Source organism: Polistes fuscatus, unplaced genomic scaffold (genome assembly GCF_010416935.1).
Source record: "Polistes fuscatus isolate 324 unplaced genomic scaffold, CU_Pfus_HIC Scaffold5, whole genome shotgun sequence".
Taxonomy (NCBI): Eukaryota; Metazoa; Arthropoda; class Insecta; order Hymenoptera; family Vespidae; genus Polistes; species Polistes fuscatus.
Genome location: NW_025113129.1, coordinates 10,476,158 through 10,498,997, shown reverse-complemented (window position 1 = coordinate 10,498,997; position 22,840 = coordinate 10,476,158). Strand labels below are relative to the sequence as shown.

Sequence of the window (22,840 nt, the reverse complement as noted above, 5' to 3'; positions counted from 1 at the left end):
ATAATAATAATTACAACAATAATGATATTAATCCCGATTAAACGTGGCTGCGCTTCTGTCAAAGCGATGATACAAGGGATTTCGAGGAAAATGTCAGAAGAATACAAAAATAATATAAATCCGTATTTTCCACGAGTCACGCAAAACACAATGCATGAGATTATATTAATTTACTCAATTATGGTGCAAAAATATCGTTGAAAATCGTATTCAGCAAACGAAAACGATGCGAACCGACGTAATAATTCGATTACAAAGAAAAAAAAAAAAGAAAAAAAAAATAGAAAAAAAAATTTAATAGAAAACTCAGAAAAGCTTCGAATTCTTCTTGAAAGAAGAAAAAGCTCTAACGGTGCCTTGAAAACGAAAAAAGGAGGAGAGAAAAAAATGGATTTCTCTAGCGACAGAAATACGTTCGAGTGGAAAGCACTCGATCTTCTCGATTATTTGAAAGAGGAAAAGAACAGAGGTAAAAACAACATTGGAAAGCACTCTCTCTCTCTTTCTCTCTCTTTCTCTTTTTCTCTCTCTCTGTCTATCTGAGTGAACACAAAACTACCTCAAGTGGGGCCCCGTCGCGCTTCGAAAATTTATTAAAAGAGGTCGAACTATTTTTACGACTCTTCATAGAGAGAGAGAGAGAGAGAGAGAGAGGGAGAGAGAGAGAGAGAGAGAGAGAAAGTTATTTCCCGAAGACTTTTGAGTGCAATAAGCGATGGAAAAAGTTTATGTTTATAGTGCTTGGTCTCAAGGTACGGAATCCTTTGACTTTACATGTCGCTCGTTAGAAAAGTTATACTATATTCTCCGGAGACCCTTTCTCGGCCTCCATTCCATCCCTACCTACCACCTCCTTCCTCTTCTTTCCCTTTCTCTTTTCCTTATTTCCGCGTGATACATAAACGCGACGACTGGTTCGAGGGCAAAGAAAAGAGAAATTTGAAAAATGTTTCAAACTTGAAAGTCGTGCAATTTTAAACAACACTTTTTTTCTCACAATCTCAAACGCATACTTACGTATAGATAATGTTTATATATATGTACGCATACCCGCACACAAACACACACACACACATACACGTTTTCGCGCACGCGTGCGAGTTATAGTTCTCGATCCCTCCCAACGAACAATAAACTCGTTCGAGTCAGAGAGCTTCTCTTCGATCCAGCGTTTAACCGTTCAATGCCGGAACACCCGGATGCGGTTTCCTGGGATTTACCGTGCACTAAATAACGAGACCAATAATGGGCATAATAATGATCGTCGCGATGAGATTATCGAAATTGGAAAGACGCCAAAGGGCTGGATCCCGCAGAATCCTCTTTTTCCCGCCCAACCAAATTTGTGTTCTCTATCTCTCTCTCTCTCTCAACACTTTCATCTCTTTTCACCTGTTATTTTACACAACCTAATCGTCGTCTTCCTCCTCTTTCTCCTCCCCATTTACTTTTCCTAGCTCATCCCTTTGTATATTTGCCGCCTAGTATTGTGCTTCTCGACGAAAGCTCGAAAAAGCTATCGAAAACAAAGGAGAGATAACAAAACAAAAAAACAAAAACTCCAATAGGTTTATTCCCGCTTTCTTTTTGTAGTATCCCACGTGTTTCTCATCGCTTTTTATCTGCCAACCGTGCACAAACCATCAACAACATTACGATCAAATATTCGAGCTGCCAAACTTTTGGTCAGAAAATCAATCGCATAATCTCGATCGGCGCTATTCGTATCCAATGATCCGAACGAGCCACCGTAATCCGAATTTCGAATTGGCAGAATTTCACAAATGGGCCACGGGACGATAGAAACGCGTTACTACAATACATCCTCGTCGAGTTTAGAAGACTAGGATATCTAACTACTATATATATATAATATATATATATATATCTATATATCTCTTGCTCACTCTATCTATGCGTACACCTAGTCGTATATCTATTGAAGCGAGTGAACTAACACGCGAGAATGTGCGAGTGAGAGGGAGATAGAGATAGAACAAACATAGCCCCACAATCACGAGAGCTCGTCCCATTGTACGAGCGCATATCGCGCCTCGTCAAATTGATGTTTATTCAAGTGGCTCGCGAAGCGAGGAAACGCTCACGTTTAACCTAAGGGCGAGACGTTCAGAGAGGTTTGCGCACGCGCTCACAAATACCTAAATTTTCATATATCTAGAAAGATTTCGTCCGAGATTTCCGATATTAATTCTTATCTCCATATTATTACGCTTACTTACATACGAATTAAGGTATACGATTTTAACATTCATTTTTCTTTACCATCGATACAAGGTCGATTGTTAACAATAAAGTATAAAAATAATTTTTGGTCGAGACGGTTTATGATATAAATACGCGAAGTGAATTAAATTTTTTGCAAGTAAGAAGTTGAAAGTACGAGAATAATAAAGGGGACTAATATAGTCGAGGCTCTTAGTAGAATAGACATGATTCTCTTATGGCATTGGCTCGTTCGACCATAGAAACGCAGGCGCGTGTATCTGTCGTTGTTGTCATGAAGGGGATGAGCGAACCAGCGAGAGAGAGAGAGATAGAGATAGAGTAAAGCGAGCACAGGTGTAGACAGGCGCACGCCCCTTTGTATTTATGAGCGTTGTGCAGCGTCAGAGGCGAATGCACGCGGATGACACAATATCCAACGATATCAAATTGATGTTTATTCAAGTGGCTGCGACACATAAACGACGACAACAACGACGACGACGACGACGACGACAACGACGACAAGGGTGCCGCCGTCCTACGAGCATTTACGCATAAGCTACATGCGTCTATTCGTTTAAATGTGTGTGTGTATTCATGCAAAATATGTATTTGCACGTGCGTGTGTGGGTGGGATGCATAGGAACGGTTGCAAAGCCGTCGTTCACGATACAAGCAGTCCCCCCCTCTCCTAACAGCTTCTTCGTCACTGTCAACCCTCTCCTCTTGCCATCGAAGTAGTAGTAGTAGTAGTATGTTACCTTACCTCCTTCCTTTTGCACGCTTTTGAGAAAGAGAAAGGAATAGACGCAGGTATGCGAACTGGCGGTAACACCGCGGCAGAGTGCAGCCGTCCGCCTTGAGACTAAAGATACACCGCGGGGAGTGGAACTGTCAAAAGTAAACCCGCGTCGTCTCTTTACCACTATCACGCTTTACGAAACTTTAACCACGCTAAAGCAACGTGCTAGCAAGCAAGCAAGCAAGCAAGTAAGCAAGCAAGCAACTCTACGTTCCTTGCGGATTCTTGAGGTCAACCGATTTTAGCGGGTCCCTTTTAAGACACGTTTTTTATTTACTGTAATTTCAATTTTCTATTTAAAAGTGTTTTAAATGATATGAGATTAAAAAGAACGATCTGGAAAAAAGTAGAAGTGAAAATTAATTTTTATTTTTATGTATTTTATAGTATATATTATATAATTACTGTTACTCGGGGGAATCGCGTCCTGTCATTTTCTTATTGAAGGTATTAAAAATAAAAATAAAAATAAAAATAAAGAAAGGAGAATCAAAAAAACCATTATACCATAGCGTAATTTCTTACTCTGTAAAGGATAAAAGAATGAGAAATAAATGAAAGTAAGAATTTGTCTATTTTCGAGATTGGTGGTTTAAAAATTGTCCTCGCGACGTACGTATTCTTGGCACCATTAACTTCTACGCACGAATAACCCCTTTTCAGAGGGAGAGAGAGAGAGAGAGAGAAAGAGAAATGAAGATAGTTTCGAGAGCCGTTTTCGGTGTTCTAAAATTTCTCGTAAATTCTGAACGTAGATGGTGGTGGTGGTGGTGGTGGTGGTGGATGGGCGTGCACTAAAGGAGGACAGAGAGAACTCGGGGAAGCTCCTTTGAGATTTCATTGACTCGAGAGAACACGCGGGAAAGTTTGCTTTACGTAACGTGTGGTATTACTGCCGTACGGATTTGTGTAAAGTCGGCTTAGTTAGAGGCGTTCGAAATTAATCCGCGGAATTGCGAATACGTAATGATCTATCATCACGAATTTCGTGATATAATATAATACGTCGGTTGGTTTTGCGATGTCACCAATTAGATTCTTTAGTTTTTTATTTTCTATACGATAAACGATTAGGAATAGAAACGACGGATTATCGATCGAATATAAAATAATAAAATAAAGAGAAAAATAAAGAGAGAAGAAAAGAAAAGAAAAGAGACTTAATGGTAAGACTAGAACACGGATAAGACTTTTAGAAAGAACCGTACCATCCAAGTAGATGGTACTTAGATTTTCTGATACGCTGAAGTTAAGAAAGCGCGACGAGAAAGAGATAAAGATAGAGAAAGATAAAGAAAGAAAAAGAGAGAGTCAGATTCAAAGAAAAAAGGAAAGGACGCAAACGATCCGTGTATAGGTAACGGATAGGAGGATCCGATCTTCATGTTACGTCGAACGAGACGTATGTACTACTCACTCGACACGCTTCCAGTCAAATTCCTATTTTATGGATTACGAGTTTACGGTGTGTGCGCGTATGTATGTGTGAATGCATGGTCACGGATTGTGTACAAACTACAATACGCATATCCACGTATGTATTGCATTATCGATCAAAAATTGTAGTCCTACTTCAACTATAAACCTCATATGGGGTCGAAGAAATTTGAAAAGTACTACAAAATTAATATATATATTAATAAATGATAAAAATTATATTCGCTTTTGTATACAAAATAACGTGCAAGAATAGAGTAATGTTTAAATAAAATGTAACATTATAGCTTGTACATATTAATTATATTTGCAATGTAATGCAAATGCAGTTATAGGTGTGATCAAACTTTCAATCGACGGTTTATAAATATAAATAAATTGATTACTTTCTACACGTGAATCAGTAAATAGCGGTAATATCGTGCGAAACAATAATTGTTTCTATATGGAAAAATGTGTTCTTAGCGTAACAAGGCCGATCGTGCATCAACGTAAATTTCTTTCCTTTCCTGGTTTCGTAATAACTCGAATCGCGTAGGAACAAACTGGTGTACCGTTTTCTTTACCGTATATTGTTCTGTTTCCCTTTTCCTCTTTCACCTTCTCCTGCTTCTTCTTCTTCTTCTTCTTCCTTCTACGCTCGTTACAGTTATTACCCCGTCGTAGTAAATTATAAAGTTGCAGTTGCAGGAAAAGGGAAAGAGAAAAAAAGAAATAAAGAAGAAGAAGGAGAAGAAATAAAAAGAAAAAAAAAAAAAGAAAACAAAAAAAAGAAGGAAAACCGTGCAGCACGTTCTGGCATCGCGACTCTTGCTCGCGAAAAAGATTGAGAAAAAGAGGAGGAGGAGGAGGAGAGTATAGAGGGGAGTTGAGGGGGGAGGGGGAGGGAAAGTAGGAGGAAAAATAATACGTACTTTTTATCATCGTTAATGGTACTTTTAGACCGTGAAAATTTACTACGATTTGTTTGTTGCAATCGGTGCCGGTATGCTACTATACTTTCGAAGTAACGACTTTTCCCTGTAACGGTGTGTAGGGACTGGGTGAGAGGGGAGGAGGAGAAGGGGGAGGGAGAGGGCGTGTAGAGAAAGAAAATAAAAAACAGAAAAAGAAAAAAAAAATAGAAAGAAAAAGACGTCTCTTTGAGTAAAATATTATCTCTCTGGTGGCCACGGCTGAGAGAATCACGAAATTACTATATTTTCGCGGATATATAATATAATAAGCGGGGTTGGAGAGAAACAACACGACGTTACGGATACCTTCTTTTACCTGCTTCGTCGCACATTTTCGATTATTTTTCGATAGATTAACGAGCAGCGTTCAACATTCCACGGAAGAATAAATTTGTTTCGTTGATAGTATAAATAAATAAGTAAGTAAGTAAGTTAGTAAGTAAGTAAGTAATGTAAGTGCTATATTCATCGGGTAGAAATGCGCGACGTTGCGCATTTAAAATCGAATTGGGTTAACTCGTTGTTAAAAAGGGGCAAGAGAAAGAGAAAGAGAAAGAGGGAGAGAAAGAAAGAAATGTTCAAAGCATCATAGAAAGTGTTCAAAACTTTAAGAATACTTAATTACTACCTCCGCGGCTTTTGTATTTAGAAAACGCTGCGGAGAATGAGAGGGAGAGAGAGAGAGAGAGAGAGAATAAAGTTTAAGAGTAATATTGTAATACCCTCGGCTAGCGCTGTTATTGACTTTCTTCCTAATAGGCTGTACCATGGATTAAATGAATATTTGTATAACTACATTTAACCTGTCAGATATTATGAATTTCTCTCCGTTCTAACGAATGTTCCTTTAAAAACGCAGTATTCTTTTCTACTACCTAATTATTTCTTTATAATATTATCAAGAGATAGAACGAATTTTCTTACTTTATACGAACGAAATATCTTACAATCTGACTAATCTGGATAAGCTGTTTTTTTTTCCTTTTTTAATACTGACTCTATACCAAATTAATTAATTAATTATTATTATTATCATTACTATTTAATTTAATATTCTTCGGTAATTATATATATATTTTTTTTCTTTTTTAGGAAGAATTACCTTAACGAATTTTTAATCCGTTTAATTAAGATTAAGTTTTGTTTCCAACGATAACATTATCAAAACAAATTATAATTACAGTATTACTATTATAAATTAATTACTAATTAACTATGGGAAGAAGAGAAGAGATATATATTCGCTTTATCATTCTCGTCTCCGTTTATTTCGTTGTCGTGTTTTTATTTTGTCATCGAATCTATACGTTCAAAATCCCATAGAACATCATAGGGACAATGGAATAGACGTGTTCGCGAGGGATTGTAGTGGATTTCCGTGGACCCTACGGCGGCGTCAACGAGATCACGACAAACACTTTTGCCGCGCGTGACGCAATATATAACGTATCCCACCATATAAATATATATATATATATACATATATACATATATACACATAGTTACTTAACTTCGATCCCTCTCCTATTATTCATTTTTCATCATAGTGAACTCTACGCGTATAAAAAACAAAATATATATCGTCCAAGAAGAAACAAAAAAAAAACAAACTTATTCGAAAGTAGAAAAGAAAAGAGAAGAAAAAAGAAAAAAAAATTCTTTCTATCGAACACGTATACGTATATATATATATATATACGGGGCATTCCACATCAAACCGACCACTTTTGACCTCGACCTCTTTCGATTTGACTGAAATTTTTTGATCATTTTCTACCCCATTGAAAACTACAGTGAGAATTTTTTTTCAAATTTTTTTACCCAACTCAAAAAAAAATTATTAGTTTTCCAAAAAAAAAAGAAAAAATGGATTTCTTGCTTTCAAATAGCCATAACTTTGCAAAAAATTGATTTATCGGGATGTTTTTCCTTTTCTTTTTTGATGTCTTTTATAAGGAATTATATTAATTCAGAACAATATACTGTTTGTAAATCATTTAAGCGAGCAAGGAAATCTAAATAAATTGTTAATTATATTTAGTTGAAAGATTGACCTATGGTGCATTGCAACCTTATTTTAATTATCATTTTCGATATTGTATAATTAAACTGAGGTCATTAAATAAATTTATAAATATTTCTATAAAGGTTTTTTTAATGGGATAGAAAATGATATAAAAAAGTTTCAGCCAAATCGAAAGGGGCTGGGGGGTCAAAAGAGGTGGTCGATTTGACGTTGAATGCCCCATATATATTTTATTTTTGTTTTTTCCTCGATAAAACGTCGATCGAACAAATTTCTATTCACTTCTCTTTCTCTTTCCCTCTCTCTCTCTGTCTCACGCACACACACACACATACACACACATACACAAACTCTCTCTCGTCGTTGTAGCTTTTTCCACTGGTAAAGCCATACTTTTCTCGCCACGGTAAACGAGCCCTTAATATCCGTCCTTCCAACGGTTTGCAGTTAAGCGCGACTACGATGTTCGCTCCTGTAATATCGTTCCTCTGTAACGAGGTTAGTTTAGTCGGGGAGTAGTCGTACTATGGTGAAGGGGGTTTGTCGAGGGTGATAGAGAGAGAAAGAGAATGAGGAAGGTAAGGAAGGTTAGAGGAGTATAGATAGAGAGGGTCGCAGCTTGCTTCGGAGAGGGAATAGAGAACTATGAGGTACGATAAAGAAAAGAGGAAGAGAGATGGAAACAGTTAGTTCCGTTCCTTCGTAATATCCGGCACCCTTATCTCAAGGTCGTCCTTGGTCGCTACAGACCAGAAATCCGTCTGTTCTAGCTTGATTTCTATCTATCGGAGAGAAGCACTTGCTACACGCCCTTTGAGAATAAACTTCCTAGTTACTATAAACCCGTAGAGTAATAGAAACGATCGAATTTCCAAGGTTTACACTTTGCTCTTTTGTAAAGGATTACCATTCATCGATCCACAATTTTATTCGTAATTCTTGTCAAGAATCAATAGATCAATTCGTAACGGTTGATTCGATCTACCGTTACCTTTTTTTTATTTTTCCGAGACCACCGCGTGTGTATGTGGTAATTTAGTTTGTCCTATAAAAAAAGAAAAGTAAGGGGAAGAGAAAAAAAGCAATCTTTACGCGTACATTTTTATTTTGCATGTTAGTAGCGTCGATAGAGGTTGGCTTTTAGAATTTTCATATTTTTTTTTTCTTCTTACTCGTTAAAACTAATTTTAGTTTAACCCTGTGTGTGTATGTGTGTGTGTGTTATAGTATCATACAATTTTGATTAAATATAATAAACGGGAAAATTTCATTGTCTCTTATTTTTCCTTCCATTTACGTTAAAACTAAAATAAATAAAAAAAAATTTCTTTCCGGAAAGAATAAGATTAAAACTCGATAGATAATTGTTTCATCGTTTACATAAACAATTTTGGTAAGAGAAATTTTGTAAAGTTAACTAACTCTTAAAAGAACACTAGAAGAAGAACTCTAAAAAGAAAAAAGAGGGATAAAAGAAGAAGAAGAAGAAGAAGAAGAGGAAGAAAAAGAAAAAGTGGTGAAAGAATAAAGTAGAGAGAGAGAGAGAGAGAATAGGTACGTCGTCACGTGGACGTAGCCTCGAGGCTAACGTTCAACGTACGACGAGACGATGTAAACTATGTCGACGATGAGGGAACGAGTTGTAGAGACCGTGGAAGCGGAAGGTGGATGAATATGGGAGGAGGAAAAACGAAAGAGGAAAGAGAAATATGGTATCGATCGGTAAAGCCTCACGGTTGTTTAGATAACCGTGTATTCTCTAACGATATCGATACGATGTAAACACAGAGAGAAACAGAGAGAGAGAGAGAGAGAGAAAGAAAGCGAAAAAAAAAGAAAGGGGGACGCAAAAATAAAGAAAAGAAAAAAGTAGAGAAGAAAGGGTGCACTTAAGTAAAGAAGGTAGGAAAAAAAAAGACAGAGATATGGGTGGAAAGGGGGTAGAGGATAGGGAGGGAATAGAAGACTGGCTTAGAAGAACTAGGATCAAGATTATCGATCGATTCTTGCGAAACGAGCAAGAAAGACTCTTTCTCTCTATATCTGTCTTTCTCTCTCTCTCTCTCTCTCTCTCTCTTTCAGTTACTTACGAAGGGCCGACAGAAAGAAAATATGCGACAGCCAGAAATAAAGGTCGGTTCCGCACGAAAGATTACTGGCTTTCTCCCTTTTACCGATGGGGGTATACCCTTCCTCTCCACCTAACCCCTACCCCCATCCCCCCCCACGAACGAGAGAGTCCTTTTCCAACTCGTACGTCTTTTTCTCTTATTGTGGTGGTATTGGTAGTGTTACTCACGTTGGCACGAGTAGGAAGAAAGGAAAAGGAAGAGGCCACGAGGCAGCGTAGCACCTTCGACCCACCCACCCACACACACACACACACATATACACGTTCGTGTTGTAAAACGGTGCTCGCGAGAAACGATCTATCAGCCCTCGGCCAAGATAAAAGTTTGCCGGTGCTCATTGCCGCGAAATATGGTGGCAAGGGATACTCGAGTAGCGGAGGACAGCGCTAGTTATCGTATAAACAATATATTTCACCGCGAGTAAGTGTGTATATGTGTGTGTGTAAGAGAGCTAGGACATTTACTTCTATGTATAATACATAAGCGATCTTTTCCTCTTCCTCCTACTACCATCCAAGTATTTTCATTCCATGTATTCGTATTACCAACCCACCAACTAAACTATTCCTGAAGCTATTAGCAGTTTCGTTGACGTAACTTTATTTTTTCTATCTGCGAGATAAATGAAATATTTCTTTATATATATACATTTATTTATTCTTTTTTATATTATATATATGTATATGTCATATTAAATGAATATTTTATGAGTAGTAATAACGAAGTAACGATGGCACACTTTTTAATGAAATTTTTTGTATATAACGAATAACTTAATATGGTCGTACATATTAATTGAAAAATAAAATAAGGGTAAATACGTGATAGGATATTTCCTTCGAGCATACGTTAACATGTTCGTTCATTCGTCGAAATATTAAATTTCGCATTTTAATCACAGTAAATGGTCAAACGCGACGTATCTTTTCCGATCTTAGTCTTAGTAAATGGTTTTGCTCCTTTGTTCTTCCAGGTGCATCTAGATTGCGATCCCGAAAGCGAGTTTCTTTTTTTTTTCCCTTTTGGCATTCCAAACGTCGAATATCCGTGTTTCGCGTTCGAATCGATCGTGACTGGAACGTTAACACGGTGCACGCTCGAACGACAATCTGCTAATTGGTTCGCTCAGAGAATTTCTTCTTCCCTTTCCGAGCTCGGAACAGGGAGAGAGAGGGGTGGTAGGAGTAGAGGGGATGAGAAAAAAGTTGGCCAAATAATAGGAAGAACGAAATCTCCATTAATTGGTAAATTGATACGGTATACCAACGACGTTCTTTTGTTGATTGTTTGCGTTCGTTTCACCAATAAGTGGAGAGTCCAACCCCTTCAAACCATCGTCTTTCAATTAATAACAAAATAAAACAAACAAAAGAAAGAAGATTCGTTCCAACTTGTACAACACACCTCTTACATATTAATTAATAAGTGGAAATTAAATAAGCAATAAATGAATTTATACAAATATACGAGTGGAGCCTGGTGGTAAATATCGTTAAATGGGGTTGAAAGATTCATTTCACAGAGATATTACATTTTATTTTTTAATTATAATAACTAAAACAAAAAAAAGATTAAAAATCTATAACGATAAATATTATTACTTTTAGTAATTTCTGATATAAGAAAAATATGTATATTTCGTGTCACAAAATATTGTTCCAATTCGAGTAAAACAAGTATTATCAATAAAAATTGTTTTAGCTTCGAGTCTTAAATTTTATATCTTCTTTTTTTATATACATATCAATAATAAAAAAATACAAATCTTGAATTATTATTATCATCAAAGTAAGCATAAAAAATATGCGGCGTAACGTAAAGTAAATAAATAAATTCAAAAGTATAAAAGGATAACTCGTGAAAAAGAAATTACGTAGGATCTTATTTTCGTTTTATTAATTAGACGACGAAGATCTAAAATCTTGAAATTTGATTGCAAAGCTCGTACTACACGTTGACGGTAGTAGATTAGAATTGTGAACGCGTGTAGGCGAATGTCGGTGGACCGTCCGTGTATAAATTAGTCTCGTTAAAATTTTACTAATCAAGGCTTGCACGTGCACGGCCGAAGATCAAAGAGCAGTGTTCCGTCTATATAAACATGGACACTCCAGTAGCCTCTGTACAACGCTCGTTACAAACTACGGATTACACTATTCTCCCTCCTTCTACCCACTCACCTCGACTAGGGTGATGAGAATGATGAAGAGGGGTGGTGGACAACAGGTATAATGGTCGGCGTAATATTTTCGGTCCCTTTCTTCTGTCAAGAATTCGTCGCCGATCATGCGGACCATCCTGAAACATAAAATATTCGTCCATTTTAAATTTCACTTTTCCTCTCTTAGAGTTTTATTTTTATTTTATTTTTTTATTCGAGACACACGAAGAAAGAGCAGACAGAAAAAAAAAATAAGAAAGAGTACAATTTGAAAATAAGATCGGGTCGTTGTTGTACGAATCACGATTTGGGATTTCGGTGAAGCTAATCGTTTATTCGATAAGGTGAATCAAAAAACGAAAAATAGAACTTTCAAAATGAATCCTTAGCCCTTAGGGACTTTTCTTCGACTAATCCTTCTACGTTTTCCAAGAATTTTCCCTACACAAAAATGCACCTTTTCTCTGTTCTCGAACCTCTTTTCTCGGTTAATCGTTGCCAGGGGTAGCGAAATAACGAGAAATTAACTTTTCCGTGAGTTCTTCTTCCTAATAAGACTCACCTACCCTAACGTACCCTTCTGAAAAAGGGTGGGCGGGGGGGGGAGTAGGATAGAATGGTATGAGTGAACGAAAAAGAATGGGAAAACACTCTCGCGAACAATTACGCTCAACTTTTGCCATCGATCGTTACCTTTCCACCTTTTACTTTTCTACTTCTCAAATACACCTTCCCTTTTGCCCTTAGGCCAATGAAAACGATCGCGGAAAGGGCCAAGAAATATCTTTCTATCTTCGTCCCTGTCTGCGTTCTAACGAGTTCATTGAAATCGTGAAATTGTTCTACCCTTTCCACGCTCTCGAAATCTATCCTTGCATTTTAATTAATTTGTTTAAAATTAAAAAGAAAGAAAAACAAATTAAGCAAACGAAAAAAAAAAAATAATAAATAGACAAAAGGATCTCATTTACGCGTATGAAAATAATATTCTTTTCCGGATATCACTGGCGTTTTGCATATATGCATAACAGATGCGAACAATGTAATAATAATTAAAATTACTATAAATAAAGAGAGGAAAAATATATATTCCCTAGATGAACTTTTATAGAAAATATTACGTTACATGCATATTCCACGTTATTTCTCATAAATTGGTCTCAGTACTTTTGATAAAAAGGGAACTAAATTATACCAGTTAGGAAATAGTTTCTTCAATTTCGCTGTTGGTATTTTACGTGTAATTTTATCAAAACAGTCCCGAAAAGTTTATATAATTCGCTTTGTAAATGGTTAATTCGAAAAATATAAGTAGGAAACAACGTAGAAATGTAAATAATAATTTCTGCCTTTATTCTCGGTAGTATAAAAAGAAGAAGAAGAGCAAAAGAAAACAAAAAATAGAACAAACTGCCGAAGGGATTCGAATGAGAAAAGAAAGAGAAAGAGAGAGAGAGAGAAAGAAATATGTTAAACATATAGAAATAAAATAAAGGAAAAAACAAAAATAGGAGAGAAAGAACAGCGTTGTAGCGATCAGAAAAAAGTTTGCTCTCGCACGCGAAGATATATTTTTAAATATAAATAAACAGGTAAAAATTAGAAGAAATACGAAATGGTGGCATGTGAATTTTCTTTCTTTTTTTTTCTTTTTTAAAAGGGCGCATTTATATTAGATCAAACGATCGCAAAATGTATGTAATATCGGATTGATCTGAAATTTCGAATAAAAAGAAAAAAACGATAAAAGTATAATATAAAATCGTTGCCTCTGTGAGAATTTTCTTCTATATATTTTTTATCGACACAAACGTTGTGGTCAAGGCAATACATATATACGAATGGATAGGATAGATGGGACGACGAATCCTAAAAGAAAAAGATAGATGAAGAATAAGGTGGCATCGCAGCAGTTCGTGTAGGATTCACACTTTTATGGCGACCCGACGTCTCGTTACGGAAATAGCTTTCGTAGCTTCTCGTATCATCGTCTCCTCGTTTTTCGATTTCCTCATATTTCGGGAGTTAGGGGGTGAGGATGGATGGATGGATGGATATCACCATCATCCGTACACTTATTTACTCGCTTCAACGCGACATAAACCGCGGTCAACCAGCAGTAGCAGCAGCAGCAGCAGCATCTCGTTGCTACTCTTCGATAAAACATCATCGATCTTTGCGAGCAAAATGACGACGAGAACATCGATAATATTTTCCAATATATATATATATATATATATATATATATATATATATCACACACATGAATACACGTAGAACGTATACACGCGTGTGTATACGCGAATGATACATATGCTCGTTCGATAAAAACGGGTCAAAGTACGATCGAGCGCGTTTCCTGGCGTACATGAAAATCTCGTTATGTAAAAAGCCATTTCTATTAAATCGGTTTCACGTACGCTTAGAAATACCACCTAACAGCACCACCACCAGCACCAGCACCACCACCAGCACCAGCACCAGCACCAGCAGCAAAGCGCTATTCGTAAAAGCAGCCGCTAGAAAGCGCCCGAACAACACTGGGCCGCGTGCTTTCGTGTGCGCTGGAAAAATGTCGATTCACCGGCCCGATGATGCTCGCTCATTTTTAATCGGCCATGATCATAACGAATTCAATACTCGTTCGGTTGAATCACATCTCTCGCATTCTACCATCCCGCAAATATTCCCGCAAAATATATACATATAAATAAAAAGAAAAGATTTTCATTTTATGTTAATATTGCTATTTTTTATTTTCATATTTTTTCCCCCCTCGTTCGTCAAGCATTGCATACAACCACCCAGCACCCCCTCTCTTTTTCTCTTTTTCTTGACAATTTTTTATCTTATATAACAGCCACTTGTTATTCGAGGAAAAATCATCGATACGAACTCGAAATTAACTCCGATCGAACGCGATAAAGTGTATTCGGTTGAGCGAAATAAAAAAAAAAGAAACGAGAAAGAGAAAGAAAGAGAGAGAAGGAAGGAAAGAAAGAAAGAAATAGAGAAAGAGGTCATATCGTTCATTTCGGTGCAAGGATATAAATGCCGGCAATAAATTCTTTGGATCGAAGCCATGAAAAAAGAAGTCCAATATCGCGTTGGAAAGTCTGTCTCATCGGGGTAATAAAAAAATTGGAAGGTAAATTGTAAGGGGGTGGCGGAGGGGGAGGGAAAAAAGAAAGAAAGACAAAAAAATAGGGGAAAAGAAAAGAAAAGAAAAAAAACAAAGGGGGAAAAAAAGAAAAAAGAAGAGTAAGTCAACGAAGGAGGAGAAAAGGGAAGAAGGGATCGTTCGCGCGCGCGAGTATTCGACTCGTACAAGCAGCCATATAGCCGTTATCCCCCGATGCTATCTACTACCGAGGAACGTAGAATAATTACGAAGAAATATTGGCCCGTAACTCAGTCCACTATCCATAATATCTAGCACGTTTATGGTGCCGGAGATAAACTGTCCTTCCCTCTTCACCCTTTCGTCCTCTTCCTCCTCCTCCTCCTCCTCTCTATTCTCCTTCCGAGCCTTTACTATACCAAAGGCGTCACCCTCGGGAATGACTTTGCTTTCAAATATCCATACGTACGTATATATGCATATATATGTGCGTGTATGCACGTATGTATGTATGTATACGTATGTATGAATGTACATGTATATCCTACACTAACATGCATACATACGTACACATACACTATCAGCTAAAAGTTTCATATCATTTGTTGATTTTTAAGAAAAATCAAATATTCTATATCGATAAATTTTTCAAACGATTTGTACGGTTCTTATTGCTCGATAAGTGTGCGGCGTCTTTTGCACGATCACTTTTTGCCCATCACAGTTTCATTATTTTTCGTTATTATAATAATAGTATTATGTGTAATGTAAACAAGAAAGTGTATTACGTTAAAATGTCTTAATTGATCTTCGCGGTTGCATCCCCTCTCTTATTGAGATTGTTTTGTCTATTTGTAAATTATTTTAATATAAACATTCTGGGATGTCACGTGTGTATTGATGCACCGATAATGAAAAAGTTTGAAAATTGCATGTTGATTTTCGTCAAAATCTAACATACTGATAAATACTTTGTTTCACGAAATTTACGTAACGAATTCAGACTTTTGGCTGATAGTGTACACGTACGTATAGATCTATATATGTGTAATGCAATAGAGTAGATTGTATATATATATAATATATATATATCTATGCATTTATTACATACGTTTCGATTCCTCCGCGGTTCTAGAAGCTGAGCGAACCTAGTGTCTAGTAGTCCCCGCGTATTTGTGTAATAATACAGAATATATAGTTTACTTCGGAATTTATATATCTCTACGTGTCACGAAACACGATAACGAGCGTCCGTAAGCAGCGGCAACCACCTATGGAGGGTGATCGGATAGCTCTCAAGGGCGTAATTAGTTGCGAAACAGAAGCTATCGAATTACTGCGTCGAGACGAAGCTTCAACCCCTTCCCACATCTAACATAAACCGAGAAATTTACTAAACCCCACCGCCATACATCAATCCTACGAAATCTCGATCGTACGAGATTCTATCCCTTTTTATTTTTTTTTTCTTTTTTCTTTTTTTTTTTCTTTTTTTCTTTTTCTCTTTCTATTAGTATTTCCAATTTATTTGTTATAAACGTGTTCCCTTTCACATGTACGATATTATTTGATATAAAAGAAAGTCTTGGATGCGTAAAACGTTACGTCCGACTATAGCAAAACTTCGATCACTGCCAACGATCATACTCCTATCGATTTAAAACTACCTTAGACGTAGATTCAATTTTATATTATTGAGTTATTATTATCTGCGACAAACGTTAACGTTTATTGCTTGTTTGACTTTTATATATATATATATATATATATATTATCATTTAACTTTTTTTTTTATTTTCATATATCTTCATTTGAAATTGATCCACGAGCGATATTTATTTTTTTTTTCTTTTTTTTTTTCTATTTTTATTTTATCTCTTTTACAAAATTTCCACTAAAATGTCTACTCGTTTCTCTTGTAAGGATTTTCCATGTATGATCGAAAAATACCAAGCACACCCCGACTACTCTGCGTCTCGAGGACGACTTGCTTCTTTTCTTCTCCCGTCCCGTTAAAAATGTTCTCTCGATCATATTCGAGAAATCGAAAGACACGTTCTTGGAATACGGATAAAATTCTTTCGGTATATATATATATATATATACTTGAACGAAAAGACGAAGAGAAAGAAAAAGAAGAAGAAGAAGAAGAAGAGAAGAAAACCGAACGAACGAACGAACGAACGAACGAAGGAACGAAGACATTTGAACGTCGAACTGCATCGAATCCTTCTCTAAATGTTCTGTCTCGTACATACAGGAGGAAAACTACGTTGGAAAACGAGTTTCCTCATTTCTCAGAACGTCTTCTATCCTTATCACTGAGGTGCAGGGTGAAGAAGGAGACAAAAAAGGAAAAAGAAGAAGAAGGAAAGAAGGAAGGAAGGAAGGAAGGAAAGTAAAGATGAAGGACAATGGCGGTCGCATTTGTAGCGAATCTTCTTTCCTTTCCTTGTATACACTTTCCTGTACCTCTCCTTTCCACTAACATACATATATACATAACTCTATTGTCTCCGGAACTTCTCGAGACGTTTCTTTTCCCTTTTTCATTTTTTTCTTTCTCCCTTCCTTTATCTTTTCTCCTTCAAAATCTTCTCCAAGCCCTCCTCCTCCCTACTCTTCTTTCAATTTTTACTCCTTTTCTTTTCGCAGTAACCGTAAGATGAAATACAACCAGGAAAGACGACAGCAACGATATCATCAAATTGGTTACACGCGAGTTTTCCGTAAAACGTCTCTTCTCAAACTTTTACGAAAATTTAACACACCCTTTTTTCATTTATCTTTCTTTCTTTCTCTTCTTCTTCTTCTTCTTCTTTTTTTTCTATGATAACCAAGAGGAAAAGAAAAGTAAGAAATTGACTGTAGCTAAGAGAAAGTAAGTCGACGATGACTTTAGCTACTTACTCGACCTATCGTATCTAATTAATCCGATTTAGAGAAGGGCTCAAGTCATTTTGAGACCTTCCTGCCTTTCACACGATTATCGTTACGGTATAATAGTAGTCAAACTTTGATCCCATTTTCTTTTGATCTCTCTAACTTCGATACTTTTTCTCTTACTTTTTTGACAAATCATCAAAGATTATCTTTCGTCGTTATCCTAAACTAAAATACATGTTTTCTAAACAATAAGGATATTTATTTATTATTATAACTATTATAAAAACCAAGCGAGATCTGATCTAAAAAAAAATAAATACAACATTCGTATCAAAGAGCATATTTAAAAGATTTTTATTGAGAGAAAAAAAAAATAACAATGAAACAAAATACACGATTAATTATCTTTCTTATCTCTCACTATTAAAAATAAATATCTCTGATTATCCTCTTTTTATTTTCTTTTTAAATTAAATTCAATGGATCTTTAATTCTATTATTTTAGTTCCCGATGTTAATTTCATTTTCAATAATGGGAAATTTGAGGATTATATAACAACGTGTTCTCATGGAGAAAAATATCTCGTGATGAAAGTAAGAAACCCTTTAAACCCTATTACACAGAAGTACGATCTAAAGTAATCGTATAAATCCTTAGCGATAGTTGAAAATCGTCGCGTGCGAATTGAGTGTAGTAAATCGGAAGTGGAATAGAATACGCAAGGTGCAGCACTCTTGCTTCCTTCTATTATATACCTGTATATACCTATTACATATATAATATAATACATATATATACCAGGAGGTCTTTTAACTCGTGCACGCGAACGCTAAATCCGAAGGAAAAGCGCGACTACGGTTCTCCTCCTATTAACGCGTGATCGTTGGACGTTTTCGACGCTTGATGATATCGTGTCTTCTATCGAACGAATCGTAGAAATAGGTTTCAGATAAAAACCAAAAAAGGAGAGAAAAAGAGAAAGAGAGAGAGAGAGAGATTATAAGAGAGATAGTGTTACTCGTGCGAAGGATGCGATTAATGCTATGATATAAATGTACTAGGTTGGGGAAAATATTCCTTCGTAATTTTTCTAATCGCATCACATTTTGATAGTATTAATCGTATCTGACAATACTTTCGTACCTTTGAATGCTAACGTATCGTAATTAGAAAAAAACAAAAAAACAAAAGTTGTAATACTCGTGAGTTCTGTCAAAAGTAATATAGTACCCCATGGAAATGATTGAACGAAGAAATACCAAAGGTATGAAAAATTTGATTAGACAAAAAAATAAGGGAAGAATACGAGACGGGCTGGTAAAAAGTGTTTTGCACGTTATTCGAACGTCTACCGATCACTGGATCGCAAGTTAATCAAATCACAGAATAGTTTTAAACTAATTGGAATAGATCGAATAAAAAAATATGAAAAGAACTTGTTTGAAATATTTTCTATGAAAATACGAAGAAACTTGTTCCCCAGCCCAATACACACAACCGTATTCGAATTATCGATGTTAAAATAAACGATCAGAGAAAATGTAAGATCAAAGATAAAACGTTGTAGATAGTAGTAATATCATTCTACAGTAATGGGGAAACGATCTTCTCTTTCTTTCTCTCTCTCTTTATCTTTATCGAATAAATCAAATCGACCATACTAATAAATCTTATTTCCTAGGAACATAGTATATAATACAATAAATTTCTATACTAGCTTCGATCACTCTATTCCAGTTGATACGTCATTTAAATAACAAAGTGCTATTTTATGTTCTACAAAATCGCTCTATATATTTGAGACAATAGGAAAACTTGTCTTACGTCGAATCGATTTAGTAGAAAAATAAAAAAAGAAAAAAGAAATACGAAATAAAGAAGAGAAGTTGGAAGGAGGTATTGAGTAAGCATGAAAACTGTTCACGGCTGTGAATTTTAGCAAAGGTGATCTCGTCGATACCACACGGTCTCATCTCATCGTGACATCAAGATTCTCTCTCTCTCTATCACACATAATATATCTCAATACATATATACGAAGAACCAATAATACATACATATGTACGGGGATATAAGCTTAGAATGCGTGGCGTTTCGATCGAATCGTTTGACCACGCCGTGTGTGTGCCCAAGAATGCATGAAATTGCGGCGAGATCGTGGCGTATTAGATTATTAGGAGTCCTATATAGTAGCTCATGCACTAACGCAAAAGCATATATATATATCTATCTATCTATCTATCTATCTATCTCTATCTATCTCTATCTATCTCGTATTCTCTTTCATCTTCCTACTACTCGACACTTCCTTCATCACTTTACCATTTCTCGACGCCCTACGTTCTAACGCCCCCATTCCCCCTGTATAAGGTATTATGCGAGGGATTCGCGCGATAAATCAAACGCGTTCTAACCTATCTTCCAATCGTCTCCTCTCCTTAGAAAGGGAAACAAGATTTTCGCTTGTTCGATCAGAAGGAGACCCCCTCCTTTTAATGTCCCGATTAAGTCTCGCGATCCTACGATCCTCGAGTTTCCTCTCCTATAGCGATAGATAATACCCGACCTATTTTAACATTGGAGTCCTTCCATTAACAAGTAGATTAATGAAAACAGACTTCTTCAAAATTTATAACAAATTTGTGGATTTTTACAAAAATTCACAATTGTAACGGATAACACTTTTATTAATCGGGCAATCGTCGAATAAGAAAAAACAAATAACCTTTAATAATTTAACGATTCTTTATACTAAAAAAACGATTTTTATAAATTAAAACAAATTAAGGGATCATCGGAAGTGTTAAGACGTTTTAACGATTGACGCATTTGCGAATAGGACAATCGTGATAGAAGAGGATAAGAAGAATAAGAAATGGTGAGATGAAGTAGAAGATAGGGTGGGGTGGGTTTTGGGGTTGGAGGAAGGCGAGGGGTAAGACTTTCCTCAAGGGAGAGGAAATTGACTTCTGGCAGGTAGGGACGCGTGCCTGGACTACGTACGGTGACGATAATGCTGTCTGTATACCGCTGTGTTGCACGTCGTGCCATAAGCTCGTAAACGTACTTCGCTTTCGAGTCCCTCGTAAAAAAGCTCTCACACATCCACGCTCTTACACTTTCAAAGTATTCACACACACATATATATATATATATAAAATACTCATACACCTGCAAGAGCTTTGCCGAAATCCACGATAGCTGCTTACCTAATCTCACCTCGGTTCTCTCGCATTCGACGAAAAGCACGCTCATCCTCCCATATCAACCCCTCTGCAATGCCACCCCCTTCCTTCTCCTACTCCTACTTTTCCTCCTTCTCTCTCTCTCTCTCTCTCTTCGTCTTTTTTTTCCTCAAGAGAAAAAAGAAAAAGAGAGTTGAACGAGAACGAAACGAAAGCTGATATCTTTGGCTTGTAAAAGCGAGTAAACGAGAGAATCCGATAGAAAAACTAGGGAGGAGTAGTAACGTTTGATCAAACAAATTGAGAACTTCCGATAAGAACGCGTTGTTCATCGCTATTGATAGGAAACAACTGCTGGTTGTAGAAACGTAGAATACTGATTCCCCATGTATCTCACGCTTTGCCTTTATTAGGAATTTTGTGAAAGACGTTTTACCCAGTGGTTTCGTTCGATACCTTTGACAATTTCCTATTGAAAAGTAGTAGTAGTAGTAGTAGTAATAGTAGTAGCTGCTGCTGCTGATGCTGTTGCAGTACCAACAAGCAACGGATATAAACGTCAGACAAGGAAAGAATGAAAGCTCCAATTGTTGCAAATTTGCACGATCAACCGGTCATTCCACTCTCGTTAACGATCCGATTATTCTTTTCTCTTTGTCCCTTTCTTGCCCCTATGCATCGTTCTCTTTCTCTCTCTTTCCCTCTTTTTAATGAACACAGCACTTTTATCCCGAGGCGAAATAGCTTCCCCTCTCATTCTCTCTCTCTCTCTCTCACTCCCTTTGCTTTTTACCGAAAATACTTCGTCATCGCGTCGAACGTCAATTTGTCTAGCCGTCGGAGACAGACGCGAGGTATGGCAATATTTTTTTCTCTCTCTTTCTCTCTCTCTCTCTCTCTCTCTCTCTCTCTACTTTTATATTTTTTTTTCATCTCCCCCCTTCCGAAAATGCAATCTTCATAGGTTGGGAAAAGATTAAAATAACTGATTTAAATTTGTTAAATTATTTACTTTTGATTTCTTTAAGAGATTGGTATACCTGAATTGTGGTTTTTTATTTCATCGAAACTGACGTCGATGACATATCTTTATTAAGAAAGAACTTTTCCTGCTGAGTTTTTCTTTAATTCTATAGATATTCTTAAAAGATTTTTTATTGTGTATTGTATTGTTCCAAAAGTCCCACGTTTATCCCTTTTATATATACAAAATTCTATAAACCTATAACAATAAATGTATACAACTTCCATAAAGGGAAGAAAATTAAAAGGGAAAAAAAAGAAACAGAAAAAGGAATTAAAAGAAGAACTTCAAATATTACAAAGGCAACACCTTTAGTAAAATTCTTTCATACGTTCTCTCCCATTATAAAGCAGATAGAAAAAGAGAAAGATGTTAGAGACCAGCCAGTCAATTTTCCGAAAGAAATAGATCAAAAGGTTCGTCTGTCTGTCTGTCTGTCTGCCTTCTTGTGTATCTTATTCTTTCTTTAAGCTCGCCATTTTCTTCTTACCTTTTTATACTGTCACGTTGGGCGCTCTTACCGTCGGCTCCTGCGCAACATCGGCTGTAGAAATATCAGAATATTCAGATACTTTTCTGGACACGAAGGTGCACTCGAGTGTACGGAACTACCTCGTAAGAAGGACGAGATCCCGAAGGATGCCTTTGAGGAATAGTTCCATCCATCCAATCTCATATCCCTCCGGTGTAGCTTTTGCTACGTACAAAAATTCGATGTATCGAGGGAGTACAGTCGAGTCAGAAAAAGAGAAAGAAAAAGAGAGAGAGAGAGAGAGAAAGGAAGAATCTATCTCATTGAAACGATTGTACCGGAAATTCTTATGGTTCTTTTCTTTCCTTATTTCTTTCTCGATTTCTCATCCCTTATTTCCGTCCATCGTTT

At 36.4% G+C, this 22,840-nt stretch overlaps 1 protein-coding gene across 2 annotated transcripts in view; it reads right to left on the bottom strand.

Annotated features, from left to right (window-relative positions):
* LOC122522599 (protein rhomboid) overlaps positions 1 to 22,840 on the bottom strand; it is a 116,718-nt gene that overhangs the window by 71,501 nt on the left and 22,377 nt on the right. For both annotated transcript variants that reach the window (XM_043643804.1, XM_043643803.1), the window contains exon 2: positions 11,760 to 11,877. In XM_043643804.1, coding sequence (XP_043499739.1) covers positions 11,760 to 11,877 — 118 coding nt within the window. The remainder of the gene's footprint in view (positions 1 to 11,759; positions 11,878 to 22,840) is intronic.